Below are 15510 nucleotides of genomic sequence, written 5' to 3'. Positions count from 1 at the left end.
GTCACAATATTAAAGCGAGACAAACGCTATCGCCGGGAGCCAGTGGCTGGTTGATAGTGTGTGTATACTCAGTCAAATCCGTGTACGACTACGTGCTGTTATAGGGTCTATAACAACACTATAATATAGATATAGACATTGTACATCAGCATAGCAGCAGCAGCAGCATCAACAAGGGAAGGGGGGGGCTGAGAGCCAGGAGAGGAGAGAGAGGAGACTTGCAGGGTTGTCGGCGTAAAAAAAAAAAAAAAGAAAAGAATATGGCATCAATGGCAGCGCACGAGCCGAGTATAAACACGGCGGGTTGTTCGATACCGCTCGCAGACGCTCTCGTCCCCGCCAGTATATTCGCTCCGGACCGAGGAGGAGGATGTTGCGGGGGAGACGACGCCGGGGACGAGTGCTTCGAAGACGGGGACATGCTCGACGGCGAGCCCGGGGACCGAGGGAGAGTGGACTTCACCAGCAAGGTATACATAAATACATGCATACTGTAGGCTATATGGATAAGCTTGGCCCGCAAGAATAGCAGGGATCCGCAAGCTCACAAGTCACAACGCGTCGTTGTGAGCTTGTGGATTCGTGCTATTTTCGTCGCGCGACACCGCCGTACGTGCAGGTCCGGCTGTACAGTACAGTAGGCCTTTATGGCTTCTGCTGCAAATGAATGAATGAAGCATATGGCATGTGTATCCATTTGTCATTGTGCAGTATAGGCTATGAGATGCATGCATGGAAGTTGAAACCGGCGAGCGCCTTTTGAAATATTGACACAAGCTGCAGCCTAAACCTGTCTACATGTTTGATATTGCATTTTTGGCCCCAGACTTACAAAATAAGACATTTAAAACGTTAGCTTAGCCAGTTGTGATGCTATAGCCAACTGTATCTTAGGGCATATACACAATGGTTGCTTCTCTGTCAAAATCATAGAGTTATGGTCAAAATACATGTTTTGCAAATTTTGTTTTTAGTTATTTGTTGACAAAATACACACAGTAGGTCTACTTATTAAACACTACTACTGCTGACTATTGCAGACACATTACATAGCAACCACGAGTCAGTGTTGTCAAACAAGCCACTGAGTTGCCCTGATGATTCACTTCAGGCTGATGAAACACAGCAGTAAGTGGTTGTGGGTGTGCAGTGCACTGTCACTGTATCCCTGTAGGCTCTGATTGCATATGATTGAGTAATTGATGGATAGTAGGCAGATTGCAGTGGGTTGCAACAGCCAGGAGACAAGCCTCAGGCTCACCTTTAACACTCCAAAGTTTAACCTATGGGCTGAAGCTTTACTTTCATTCTCTACACTTCATTACTACTCCTCCTACTACTACTTTTACCATTAGTAGTAGTCCATGTGGTTCAATTTGAACACTCTGGACATTCATCAAAGATGATGTTATAATACACAGTAAAATCCACTGTGTAAGTGTGTTATTATTATAATGTTTACTACCATGTTTGTTTTATTACACCTTCATATATGTTGGTTTGTTGGACATTGTTATCGGAGTCTGCCACAGCAACATACATTATGTAGTGAATTTTGAGTATTAGATCTGCAATATTATCACACACTATTCAGAATGGGATGCACAAAGTCAACATTTTTTACGAATAATACACATGACGTCAACACTTAATTAAATCACAATACATTGTCACAGCCGTCTTCGGTTCATGTTGAATAATATGTCTGACTCTGAACAATGTCTTGGATGTCTTGTCCAGTCTTAATTGTATTGGACGTTGTGGTGTACAGTGCAGCATAAGTGAGAGTGTTGTGGTTTATACTGACAGCCAGAGACAACATACACAGTAAAATCCTCAGAGTTGGTTTTTCCATTTGTAACTGAAAGTGTACAAATGTAACCAAATGGACCCTTATGGTTACATTTGTACACTCTCAGACTTAAGTTAACATAAGGATTTGACTGCATAAGCTCGAATGTAGCTTATTGATTGTTGTCATCCAGCATGGAGGTTTGTGTGTTAATGCAGTCTCTGTCTCCATGTGTCCTTGGGGCAGTGAGTGTGGGAAGCGAGACAGCTGCACTGTAAACCAGAAGCAGTGCTCTTCCGAGCACAGGTCTCCACCAGGTCAGGCATGTAATGTGTTTTACATAAGTCGGCCTCCTGATGGCGCTATAAAAGGCTGATGTAAAAAATGCAGGGAAAAGGTTTTACCTTGGCCTCTAAGGAGTGCGCATACAAAGTTTGACACTAATCGTTGGAGTTATAGGTGAAAACATGAATCGGCCTGTTATAGCGCCACCATGAGGCTGATTTGATTTTTCTTAAGTGGCATTTATTCCTCTGCCTATTGGGAATGTGCATGCACAATTTCACCAAAATCGCACACTGCGTTCAGGATTTCAGGCATTTTATTCAAAACTGACCAATCCTGCAAACTTTGAAAGCCAATTTTAGCCAATCAGGATGGAATATGGAAAATCTGACACATCCATGTCGATCACATGACTGTAGAGATACTGTCTACTGATTTACGAGATTTTTGGACAAAATCTGTAGGAGTACTGGCAAAAGTTAGTTTTGCAAAAGTCGGCCTCCTGGTGGCGCTAGAACAGGCCCATGTGAAATATTTGGGGCAGAGGTTCTGAATTGGTGTCGAGGGAGTGTGTGTGCACAGTTTGGCAGCGACCGGGCCAACGGCGCCGGAGATTAGCTGGTAACGGACAAACGGACGGACGGACGCACGGACGGACGGACGCACGGACGGACGGACGGAGGGGAAAACATACTCTCCCTCAGCCTTCGGCTGGTGGAGACAACTACTCAGTGTTCATTTAACTAGAGTGTGCAAATGTACCATTACAGGCACACACTCACAGTTAGGAATGGATACATTAAAACTCTTGTCTCTTTTACGGCAGAGCTCAGCTCTGAAGTAAAACGGAAGTTGTACTTATGCGCTCTGATCGGCATGTTTTATCCAGTGCTTTATTTTTATTTGGACATGAATGAATTGTCTGAAATGAATGACAAAATGTCTCAGTCATAGCTTCTGTTACATGAAGTCCACTCTCTTCAAAGCGGTAACGCCTGATGCAATGCTATGTAATGACAGGTCACCACTCACCAGGCCAGTCCAACAACTTTTCTGCACAGTAACATTCGAAGGGTTCATTTAGCCATTTGTGAGTTAACACTTAACACAGAGGATTTCATTTTAATCTGTTGTAAAAAAGGGGGGAAAAAATCTATTATTGATAATTTAAGAAACTAACAAATGAATAATCAATAACTATTTTAGGGCATGTCATTAGGCGATTTTTTAAGCAGTAGCGAAAATAGCCAATCTACAAGCTCATAATGCGTAGTGCTATGGATGGATTGGTTATTTCCCTTGATAAATTGGGAAAAAATATCAATAGAATAATCGTATGAAAGTGTCTTTCACTGTCTCTGTCACCCTGTCACTCCCCAGCTGGCCCTGGTGAGTCCAAACGGAGAGCAGTATGACTCGTTACTACGACAGCTACGGGACAGGATGGATGAAGGCTGCGGAGAGACCATTTATGTGGTGGGAATGGGTTCAGGTGAGAATCAATCACAGTATATTGCAGGACTGGACTGGGGAAAAAAACACAATTTGACAGTGAATAGTACCTTTTATATCAATATTCCGATTATATGCATTTGTCGGGATGATTTGGTGCGTTCACAAAATATTTAACAGTGAGATTTTGGGTAATGATCAGTAATGTCTATATAATAACTAAATAGGAAAAAGGAAAATAATAGTAAGTTCAGAAAATGACATTGTTTTACTTTAATGCAGCCTTTAAAACCAGAAACAGGCAGCACTTACGCCATATCACAATATTGCGATATGCGATATAGAGGATATCTAGTTTCATATCACAAACAATATATTTTCCTGTCCTCCTAATACATTACATACATCCCAAAAACAATGCAGCTTTTTCTTTCTCACTGGTGGATCTATTAACACTTAGACTGCCCTAACTAAGGTAGATTAACTGCCAAAGCTTTTTGCCATTTTATATTACGGCACCCGTTCACGTTCAAAGTCTTTTCTTTCTTTCAAATACAAGGTACTTTGTTTTCTTTTTTAAATGTTTCCACGACACGCTCAAACAAACGCTCTGTCAGTGAGCATGAGTGTAACCATGAAACCACGCCATATAAAGCGTTCCGTCTTGAATGAACAAATTAGCACTTCCGGTACCTCACAAAGATTTGGAGGACCCCCTGTAGTAACTCTGAGGACCCCCTAGGGGTCCCAGACCCCTGTTGAAGACCCTTGGTCTAGACATTACAATGTACAGTATATCATGCCTGATCTCCTGCTCTCGTCTGCTGTGCTCTCCAGACGGAGGTGACTGGGGTCTGGACGAGAAGGACATGGAGGCATCGGTGGCCACGGTGCGCTCCCTGTGTGAGCAGCTGGACACAGACCTCATCCCCCTGCGCGAGCGCAGTGAGGCTGCTGGTGTGGTCCGCGACTACCTCATCCGCCGACGTGTGGGCGAGTTGGACTTCCTGGAGGTCAGGTGAGTGCAGCAGCGCTCCAGGTGGGAGGTTTGAGACATGTTCACTTCCATCCATCACAGTTGTTCAGCTATCCATTTGAAAGTGAGTTGCACACTGCTGCGTTTTCTGTTTTTTTTTTCTTTTTTTTTTTTTCTGCGTTTTGGAAATCCGAAAAAAAAAAAAAAAATGTTTTTCAGGCAAAGGAGAGAGAGAGAGAGAGAGAGAGAGAGAGAGAGAGCGAGAGCAAGCAAGGGACCCAGTGGCGACAGTTGCGAAAATCGGAAAAAAATCAACCCTGGTCCGAAAATAAATACGAAACAGGCAGCAGTGTGATGCAAACGTGCTCCGAAATTCGCGCCGATATTCAGCCGAAAAAAACGCAGCAGTGTGCAAAGACCTTAACTCTGAAAGTGTTCAAATATAACCACTTGGGACACTCTCAGAGTTAAAGCTGGAATCCAGAACTTATTTTAATGAATTAAACATTATTTGAAATAACCAAACCATCAGAACCCTGAATGCTCACCATACAGTATACTGCCCCCAAAACCAACCTCTTGAGAGATGAGTAGCACATTTGAATAGTATGGTACCTAAAATTGCACCTTGAATGCATTAGCACCTTTTTTTAACCAATGTTCTGCTCTCTCTACTTTTTAATGTTTTTAAATGTGAAGCACCATGAGTAGTGGAGAACGGTACTTTGCTCCCCTGTATGGCTAGTGGTCTCCCTACTCTTTCACACCTACTGGTTGACAAGTAGTACGGTCTGAACCTCAGAAGCGCAATATACTCTATCTCCCGACTAAGCAAGGATTTTGTCCACAGTTTGGTCTCTCACACACGGGAGACCGGGGTTCAAATCCCGGGTAGGACATGAGACGGATTGAAGCTTTAAATCAACGCTGATGAGTTGATGGTGATGTGTGGAGTTAACATTGGCAAGGCTTGAGATGCAGACTTAGTCAGTGTCTTCCCCTCCTCCAGGGTGGCGGTGGTGGGGAACGTGGACGCCGGCAAGAGCACCCTCCTGGGGGTGTTGACCCACGGCGAGCTGGACAACGGCAGGGGCTTTGCCCGGCAGAAGCTCTTCAGACACAAACACGAGATGGAGAGCGGGAGAACCAGCAGCGTAGGAAACGACATCTTGGGCTTCGACCAGGAGGGACAGGTGAGAGGAGACAGGATATGGATTAGAGAGTACATCAATAGGACATTGCATTGGTTTTAGGTTTTGTAGCATATTGACTTCATGTCACCCCAGCCCTCTCTCACATCTTCCCCGTCATCCTGTTAATATGCATGTAAATGTAATTTTACCATTGCAGATAGGAGAAATGCTTATGTGCTTAAATCAAGGTCAGATGAAGGTGACAAGTACATTCATTTCTAATAAAATATTACCCCAACAAGCAGCAGTAAGCCAAGGAATACTGTATGTGCTCATAAAATGGAATGGATATAGTTTCTTTTATGCCTGTTTAAGATTCTTTTAAGTCTGTATTTCTCTTAATTAAATGAACCCTGAGGAACCCTGTCTCTCTAGGTGGTGAATAAACCAGACAGTCATGGAGGAAGTCTGGACTGGACCAAGATCTGTGAGAAGTCCTCCAAGGTCATCACCTTCATCGACCTGGCTGGTCACGAGAAGTACCTCAAGACCACCGTGTTTGGCATGACCGGACACCTGCCCGACTTCTGCATGCTCATGGTTAGAGAGCTCGGAGTGTATGTGTATGTGTGTGCGCGCGCGTGCGCATGTGGCACGTTGAGAGTGGGTGTGGAAATGTTAAATGCAAAGATATGCCTATACATCTGGGAGATCTACTGTATAAGGAAACATATTTGCCAGGAGGTTGGTCACATCTGGTCAGTCTGTACCTATTTTATGGTTAGATGTGTATCATCATGTGTTATGGGGCATATAGGAAGCATTTTAAATGCACAGAAAACATAGATTGCGAAAGGTTTTTATAGAACTCTGATGAATTCAAGGCAAGCCCAATGTCCAGTTGTGGCGCAGGGGTAAAGTTCCTGCCCAACACCCTGAAGTAGAGTAGGGGTTCGAATACTCCATGGTGCATCCAGCTTGTCTGTGCACTCCAATGAACACAATTGGCCACATTTGTGGTGGGAAGAATAGCATGCTCCTCGGCTGGCGACTTCACGAGTATTGGAGGAGACAAATAGGGCTTATTCTCATCCATGCCTTAACCCTTATCCCTAAACTTATTTCCCTTTTTTTACTATTTTGAAAAACATTTTAAAATACTACAAGTAGCCGATCTACAAGCTCACAACGTGTCAATGTAGATCGCCTAGTTAAACTATTTTCAAATGTTTTTCAAAATAGTCAAAAAAGGAAAAGCAGTTTAGGGCTTGGACGAAAATATAGCTGATAGTGTTCTACACCCTCCCCAAGACCAACCAGTAGGGGTCAGCAATGACAGGGACTACATGATATTGGTAAATGGTGCAACTGTACATTCACACCCCTATGGTGGAGGAAACGGCATGGCACCAACCTGCTCATTGAGACCAGTTGGGGGCTCAAGGACACTTTAACGCTAAGCCAGGAGGAGCCGGGGATCGAACTGGGAACCTTCTGCGGCTCTACCTCCGCTCCACACAAATGTGAATTAGCATAATACACTTTTCCTAAAAACATTTACAATGCATGTTCTTCTTCCTTCTCCGTAGGTGGGTAGCAACGCAGGTATTGTAGGGATGACCAAAGAGCACCTGGGCCTGGCCTTGGCTCTCAATGTTCCTGTGTTTGTTGTGGTCACCAAGATCGACATGTGTCCAGCCAACATCCTGCAAGGTCAGTCCGTCCACTCTGACAGTCAGGGTTGTCGCACCAAATTCTGGGCCAAGCTCACAGCGCGGCACAGAGTGCCACTCTGCGAGCTTGTATATGTGCTATTTCTTTTAAATCGTGAAAATGTGTGCACGTCTTTGAATATTTCAAATCCTTCTAAGGTTCTTTGAAAAACCCGTTTCTATGTCGGTGATGCTCAAACGTCTTCATGTGAAGGACCCCCAAAATGATCTGTATTTGGCCATGGACCCCCATCTCAAAATATTGTATCAGGGACCCCCCAGAAGCAAATATTTGCGTTACAAATGTTCGCTTTAAAAATATATATATATTCAAAGATTTGCACACATTTTCACTTCAACTTTTCAAAAATAGCAGATCTACAAGCTCACAGTGCGGCACTCGGTGCCGCGCTGTGAGCTTGTATATCTGCTATTTTTCAATAGTTAAAGCATTCAATAATTCTAGGCCTACTCTGATAGTGTACCAATGGTCCATCAAATGTAGATTAAATTCACAAATGGCAGTGACTAACAATTAAATATAAACATAAATTAACTCATGTATTGTATTGATCCGGTGGTAACAGAGACGTTGAAGCTGTTGCAGAGGTTACTTAAGTCCCCCGGCTGTAGGAAGATCCCTGTCCTTGTCCAAAACAAAGACGATGTCATCGTCACGGCCTCCAACTTCAGCTCCGAGAGGTACACGCAGTCAGCCACTCACTTCTGTTAGTCAGTCACTTGCTCACAGTCAGTCAGCGAGTCAATCCATCACTCTCCCTCTTTACCCCAGTGCCTTCACTTTCCCTGCCTGTCTTATTCAAATGTACAGTACAGTCTGCCTCTCGTAAGTGTCAGAGTGCACTCAGTGCTTAATCGTTGTTCGATAATTCAGTGCGCTGCCGTTCGTACATCAAGAGCACTTGAAATCTGGCGACGCTGGAGCACAAATTAGTATAAATCCCCTTGACTCCCAGTCTGCCTGACCTAATTTTGTTCATCTTATTTTCCAATTTTCCATTTTATTCCTTCGATCGTGCTTTAAAATGCCTTTTATGTATTCAAAGTAACTTTGAATTTGCCTTTGTGTATGAAACATGCTACACAAACATTTTGTTGGCACTCCAAGGTCCATACAAGATTGAGAACTCAAAATATATTTTTGGTGTCCCAGGATGTGTCCGATCTTCCAGATCTCCAACGTGTCGGGGGAGAACATGGAACTGTTGAAAATGTTTCTCAACCTGCTGTCATCCAGAACCTCCTACAGAGATGACCAGCCTGCAGAGTTCCAGATAGATGATACCTACTCTGTACCGGTACACTGTCAAATCCCCAGAGCAGAACATTTGTACACTCTCAAAGTTTCAGATAGACATCTATCTATAAATGCGACAAATCTCTGTCTGTTTGTTTGTTTGTTTGTTTGTTTGTAATCCGCGTATCTCGAGAACTGTTCGTCCCACCGGCTTCAGATTCGGCACGCGCGTTCCCCGCCGCCGCGCGGAGTGCAGTGCCGGGCCTCGACCCGACCCGACTCGCGGTTTTCCGAAACCGGCGCGAAACGTTCGGAATCTCCTTATGCGGAGCTGATTGTTGACATCAGGCTGTTCCGGAGGAAATCGGCGCAAGCGCTGAGTCATTGTGACATCACTTCATAAAAGGCTCTGACATCACGTACGCCACATGAGTCAACACAAAATCTCTGTGAATGTGTATGTATGTATGTAATCCGCGTATCTCGAGAACCCTTCTTCCCACCGGCACGCGCGTTCTCCAGATATGGGCATAAAGTCTGACATCAGAGTTTTCCGCAACCGGTACTGTGTGTGCAGAGATCTTCATATATGGGCATAAGTGGACAAAGACAAACAGATGGTCAAAACGGGTCCTATGACAACAGGTATATTGGGGTTTGCATTAAAGGCTGGGGCATTCATGGGGTTTGCATTAAAGGGTGGGGCATTCATTCCCTATTTCAAATTCGGCACGTGCGTTCCCCACCGCAGCAGGTAGTGCAGTGCTCGGCCTCGACCCGACCCGATACACGATTTTCTGGAACCAGCACGAAAGGTTCGGATTCTGATGTCTGGAACTGGCACTGTGTCTGCATAGATCTCCATATATGGGCATAAAATGGATGCAGACAGACAAATACAGATATCTCCATATATGGGCATAAATGGACACAGGCAAACAGATGGTCAAAGATCTCCATATATGGGCATAAAGTGGACGCAGACAGACAGATACAGATATCTCCATATATGGGCATAAATGGACACAGGCAAACAGATGGTCAAAACGGGTCCTATGACAACAGGTATAATGGGGTTTGCATTAAGTTTGTCTCCTCCTCCATCTGTTTGTCTGTGTCCCTTTATTCCCATTATGGAGATCTCTGTATCTGTCTGTGCCTCCGACTGTGTTGCAGACACAGTGCCGGTTCCCCCTTTAATGCAAACCCCATTATACCTGTTGTCATAGGACCCGTTTTGACCATCTGTTTGAAAAAGCGACAGAAATCTCATATATGGGCATAAAATGGACGCAGATAAACATATATCTCCATATATGGCATATATGGGCATACAATGGATGCAGAATCACAAAGATCTCCATATACGGGCATAAAAGGGACACAGACAGACAGATACAGAGATCTCCATATATGGGCATAAAATGGACGCAGATAGACAGATATCTCCATATATGGGCATATATGGGCATAAAATGGACCCAGAACTATAACTGCAGTGATCTCCATATATGGACATAAAATGGACACCGACAGACAGACAGATACAGATATCTCCATATATGGGCATAAATGGACACAGGCAGACAAATGGTCAAAACGGGTCCTATGAAAACAGGTATAATGGGGTTTGCATTAAAGGGCGGGGCATTCATTCCCTATTTACATTGTTCCGAGTTGGCCAGGTCGCCGACTAGACGCTGGGCAAGGGCGGCCCAGCTTCTAGTATATATTAACTAGGGATGGGACGATAATCGTTATTATCGTTTAGCGTGATAAAAAACACTCACAATAATCGTATCGTGGAGATTTCAATTTATCGTGAAATTATCCTCCGTCATGCACTGGGATCAACACACCTCTGGGACCTCTATAATTGGTAAAACAGACCTGGAAATAACGTACTTGATCAGATTCAGATTCAGATACAGAGAGAGATGTAATGTGTGAATCACTCGACAACATTGTTTGATGCCTCACAGTTCTCTCTCTCTCTCATTCACACGTCAGGGTGTGGGCACGGTGGTCTCGGGGACTACTTTACGCGGACTGATACGTCTGAACGACACCATGCTGCTGGGGCCCGACCCCCTGGGCAGCTTCATGCCCATCGCCGTCAAATCCATCCACCGCAAGAGGATGCCTGTGAAGGAGGTGAGGGGCGGACAGACGGCCTCCTTCGCTCTCAAAAAGGTAGGCGGGGGTCTCCTCACAGCACCATCTGCTGGCACAGTTTAGGGACTGCATGGGATCAGTGAATCAATGGTTCTCAAAGTGGGCTCTGAGGATCCCCAGGGTCCTGAGACCTTAGTGTCAACCCCTGGATTGTGTATTTTACTTATTCAGACTATTGGCCGTTGACTCATTCCAGTAGGACGTTCAAGTGTCGACATCAATATTATTTCAGGATTTAATGGGGCTCATAATGTGTAATGAGACATAATGAACTGTGAAAAACAATGGACTATCATTAATGATGGAAACAATAATGTCCAATGTCCTTGCCCTCTTATTATATTAAGTATTTAATAACTGAATTAAGTTGTTTACATAATGATTAAATGGAATGTTATAATAACTCATGCAATCTCACATTAATAGACTGTAACATAACAATGGTTTATATGAACCACATTGAATTGTGGGTTATTCACAGTGGCATATCATCGTGGTCTGGTGGAAACCTTGTATGTACAAAACCATTACATTTCAGGAAACAGAAAAAAATAACCTGTGTTCTAATCGATACATTATAGTTATTACTTAGTCACAACTTGTTCATATTTGCCGTTTGTTAAATAATAAAAAAACTATAAGACAGACTTCCACGACACTGTTGTATGACTAATTTCAGTGTTGATTTTGACAGAAAATTTTGATTTAGTTTTAATCATAGTTTTTTTGAATAAAATTCCATTTAGTTTTAGTCAGACTTTAGACATTTGATTAAAGGCCTTTGCACACTGGGACAGAATTGATGGTGTCGTACTGGCTGATTTTACACTTGGCTCCATGCTGAAAATAGCCGATCTACAAGCTCAATACACGCCGCAGCTGTAGATCTGCCATTTTCAGAGTGCAACCAAACACACACATTTCTTACAAGGTTTCTTTCTGACAGCAACACTATATTGTAGGTGAAAATGGCCTGGAAATGAATGCTCAGGTCTCGTTTCTTCCATCCTCCTCACTCTGTGCAGATCAAGCGCTCGTCCATACGGAAAGGCATGGTGATGGTGTCTCCCAGATTAAGCCCACAGGCTACCTGGGAGTTTGAGGCAGAGATACTGGTGCTGCACCACCCCACCACCATATCCCCCCGATACCAGGCCATGGGTGGGTATCACACACTGACACATAAACCGTATATATACGTAATACGTGCAAATTCTGCAAACATTTAGCAAAATATAACCTAACCTTCTGTGAAAATAACAATTTGATATAGGGTTTAAAAGTGGTTAAAAAATGGAATGCTACTTTTAGATGTCTTCTCATGAGTCATGACACAAATGGGCATAACGATGCGTGTCATCAAGTGTGTAACTGTTTTACCTTACATTCTGTCCAACCGCATGCATCATCCGCCACTCCAGTGCACTGTGGCAGCATCCGGCAGACGGCCACCATCTTGACCATGAACAGGGACTGCTTACGGACAGGCGACAAGGCCTCCGTCCACTTCCGCTTCATCAAGACCCCCGAGTACCTGCACTGCGACCAGAGGCTGGTGTTCAGGGAGGGCCGTACCAAGGCTGTGGGCACCATCACCAAGGTACCCATGCTTCTGTCTGAACCACTCTGTACAATCATGACCCGGTTCTATTATAGTTGAACAAAACAAAACTAAATCTATATGTGGGGGGAAAATACAAATTTTAACCTTTTCAAACATGCAAAAGATGTAAGACCCGCACAGCTTCTTCCACTTGCCAAAAAAAAACCTCTTTATTAGGAATGCAACATTTCAGTCAAAGACCTTCTTCAGGCATCTGAAAAGACTGATGACAAAACGACTGCGAGTCCATTAGCTTAACAATGTGTCGTTTTGGAATATCTATTTCTGAACGTATTAAATCTTGCCTCCATAAATATCCCCATATTATAAAAGTAAAAGAAAATACAAATTAATTTAAACAATAAAATAAACCTCACGAATAAAATAAATAAAAACTAATGAAGAAAACAAAACCATTATAACTTGTGATGAGTGGGTCTTTTCCCCTGAGAGCTTTGTCTGCTATTTCACAAACAGTGGCTGTTTCTGTCTCCTAAAGTGTGATTAATGGTAGTTCCGCCCGATGTTAAATATTAATAATAATAATGTATGTAAACTAATAATATAATAACTCTGACACCAACTGCCACTCTTTATAGCTATTGCAGTCGACCAACAATTTGCCGTCCAACTCCAAACCTCCACAAATCAAAATGCAATCCACGAAAAAGGCGCCGCCCCGAAAAGAGGATGGCATGATCGCTGTCAACGAGGCTGGAACGATAGCACAGACTGCAACTCCAAATGCTACGCAACAACCGGTAAGATTGTGGAAATCATTTGTAGTGTGTGTGTGAGAGAGATATTGTGTTCTGGAAACTCTGAAAGCTCTTCCATCACACCTTGTTCCTGTTCCATTTCCTCGTTTCCTTATTCCCGTTTCCTTCTTCTGTTCGGTTTCTTGTTTCCTCTATATTGTCCCAATTCCAATCCCCTTACTTACTGACTTACAGTAGGTGCGCGTTCACGTTGAGGGCTGTTCCAATTGAAATGGGTTAGTCAGTGAGGGCTCTGCCCCTTTTTGCTGACTTTCCGTAAGTCCGCACCTGTGCAGCTTTTGTCAAAGGTATTACCCACAGTTCATCTCGTTACCAGGAGTATCCTCCAAATGTATGCAAATTATTTACAATTAACGTAAATATAATAATAATCAACAATCACAGCCTTCAAAGCAATGACTGTAAATCAGGACAGCAAAGAGTGATGTGATGTAAAGTGTCATCTTAAGTGCTGTTCCATTCCTTTTATACCATTTTGGAGCAGCACCCTCGATTCTGAGTCCCCAGAAGTTCTTTTTCTCACCACTAGGGGGATGCACCCTCAAGCACTAACCAGCTGAAGTCACTTTAAGTCAGTGAGGGTGCAGGGCTTGAGGGCTTAGGGAGGACATTGGAATTGGGCCATCGTTTCCTTGTTTCCTGCTGTGTTCCGTTTCCTTGCATCCTCTGTTCAGTTAACTTGTTTTCCCTGTTTTCCTTGTTTTCCTGTTACCTTAATTCTCGTTGTTTCCTTGTCTTCAAGCCTAGTGCAACTTTCGCTCTTTCTTCTTGTCCATTATCAAACGTTTTAATTCTATCCATCATTTCTTACCGCTTTTCTTTACGTTGGCGCCACTTGTTCCCTCTTTGATCACATGACTTTTATTGAGCTGCGTCTCTCTCCCTTCCCCTCTCCTCTGCTGCGTGGCTGGCCGGCCGCCTCAGGGAGAGGGGGATGAGGACCCTCAGATAAAGGAGGGCAACAAGGAGAACAAGGTAAAGTGGGTTAGGTCACGGAGTTCATTCAAACAATGAGTCGGGACCAAATGGACCAAACAGGTCCGTTTGGTTCCATTTGCACATTCTCAAGAGTTAAATTATGGATTTTACAGTGTAGATTGGGGTCCCAGAGATCAAAATGAACATCAAACTGGGGGTCCTTGAAATGTAAAAAGGTTGAGAATTACTGGATTAGATTCTGAACTGAGATTCAGTTGGGTCAGCAACCATTTTCAACTGTACCGTTTTTGTTTTGTCTTAGTGTAGAGAGGTTTTCTGTCACTTTCATGACAAAATCTTTTGGTTGTGTACAATATCTGTAGTCTGTTCAGCCATTCCCTCTTTTCAATGACCACTTTTCGACGCCCTTTCATATGCAGCCAAAGTCCGGAGGTGGTGGCAGGAGAAGAGGAGGTCAGAGGCATAAAGGAAAAGGCCAGAACAGCAGCACCACCAACTCCACTACAGCTCCTTCCTCATCCGGGACAGCGGGCTTCTAGAATCCCCCCCCGTCCGCGCCTCCTCCTACCACTCCCATCCGTCTTGGACCACTCCTCTTTAGATGACTTCTCAGTCATTAGTTTCTTTGATTTGCCTTTTATTTATTTATCTTTTTTTCATTTTGTTTTAAAGGGAACAATAAGGGATGTGTTCCAAAAAGATATATGCATATATTATTTGATTGTACAGTAATGTGGTTTTTGAGGTTGCCACTTACTGACAATGATTTACGTTATTTCATTTTTACAGGACTCCACCCATTTAACAAGAACAAAAGGGAAGAGGGTATTTTTCTTTGGTTTGGAATCAAGCCCACAGCATGATCCAACGCGTCTCTTAGGCCAGTTGGCAGTGATGGAGGCCGATATCCCAAAACATTACATTGAAGGTCGTGGACCAATCTGAGCAGCTATAAGTGGACCCCCACCCATACATTCCCTTGGTCTCAGCAATGCAAAACAGGTCCATGTAATATTTATATACTGCATTATGTAATATAGTTGTGTTGTGAATGGGGGGGGGGGGGGGACCCAAAGTGTGGAAAGGAAAATCACAGCGAATGTAGCAGAAGGCACATAATAGTGGTTTAAGAAATTGTAGATGTGAAAATATAAGCTATTAGATTTTATAATTATTTATTCACCATAATACATCTCCAGGATGGCCTTCCAAGTAATCCATCTTCCGTACTTCCGGCTCACTTGTGGTCTTATATTCCCAACTGCATCTCCTCTAGCTTAAAGCATCACTCTCTCCAGTTACAGAACCACGTGGTGACGGTATTTGACGTAACGCAGAATACAGCACATGACGATGTTACTCCAGCAGTTACTCATGGTCGTTAATACATGCAGTGCCGTTTGAAT

General features: G+C 43.6%; 1 protein-coding gene across 1 annotated transcript; it reads left to right on the top strand.

The window, feature by feature from the left end:
* Positions 1-260: 260 nt before the first annotated feature.
* Positions 261-14643, top strand: gtpbp1 (GTP binding protein 1; the record flags this gene model as incomplete). The annotated part of the gene is made up of 14 exons (XM_080723188.1): positions 261-470; positions 3458-3569; positions 4367-4547; positions 5515-5698; positions 6074-6238; positions 7228-7351; positions 7938-8052; positions 8525-8669; positions 10619-10801; positions 11809-11944; positions 12205-12383; positions 12986-13147; positions 14090-14140; positions 14524-14643. 14 exons carry the CDS (start codon positions 261-263, stop codon positions 14641-14643), a joined length of 2067 nt encoding a protein of 688 aa, XP_080579314.1.
* Positions 14644-15510: the final 867 nt, after the last annotated feature.

Source organism: Nannobrachium achirus (assembly GCF_963921795.1).
Source record: "Nannobrachium achirus genome assembly, chromosome: 4".
Classification (NCBI taxonomy): Eukaryota; Metazoa; Chordata; class Actinopteri; order Myctophiformes; family Myctophidae; genus Nannobrachium; species Nannobrachium achirus.
Note: the sequence above shows the minus strand (reverse complement) of the source record. Positions and strands in the feature narration are given on the sequence as shown.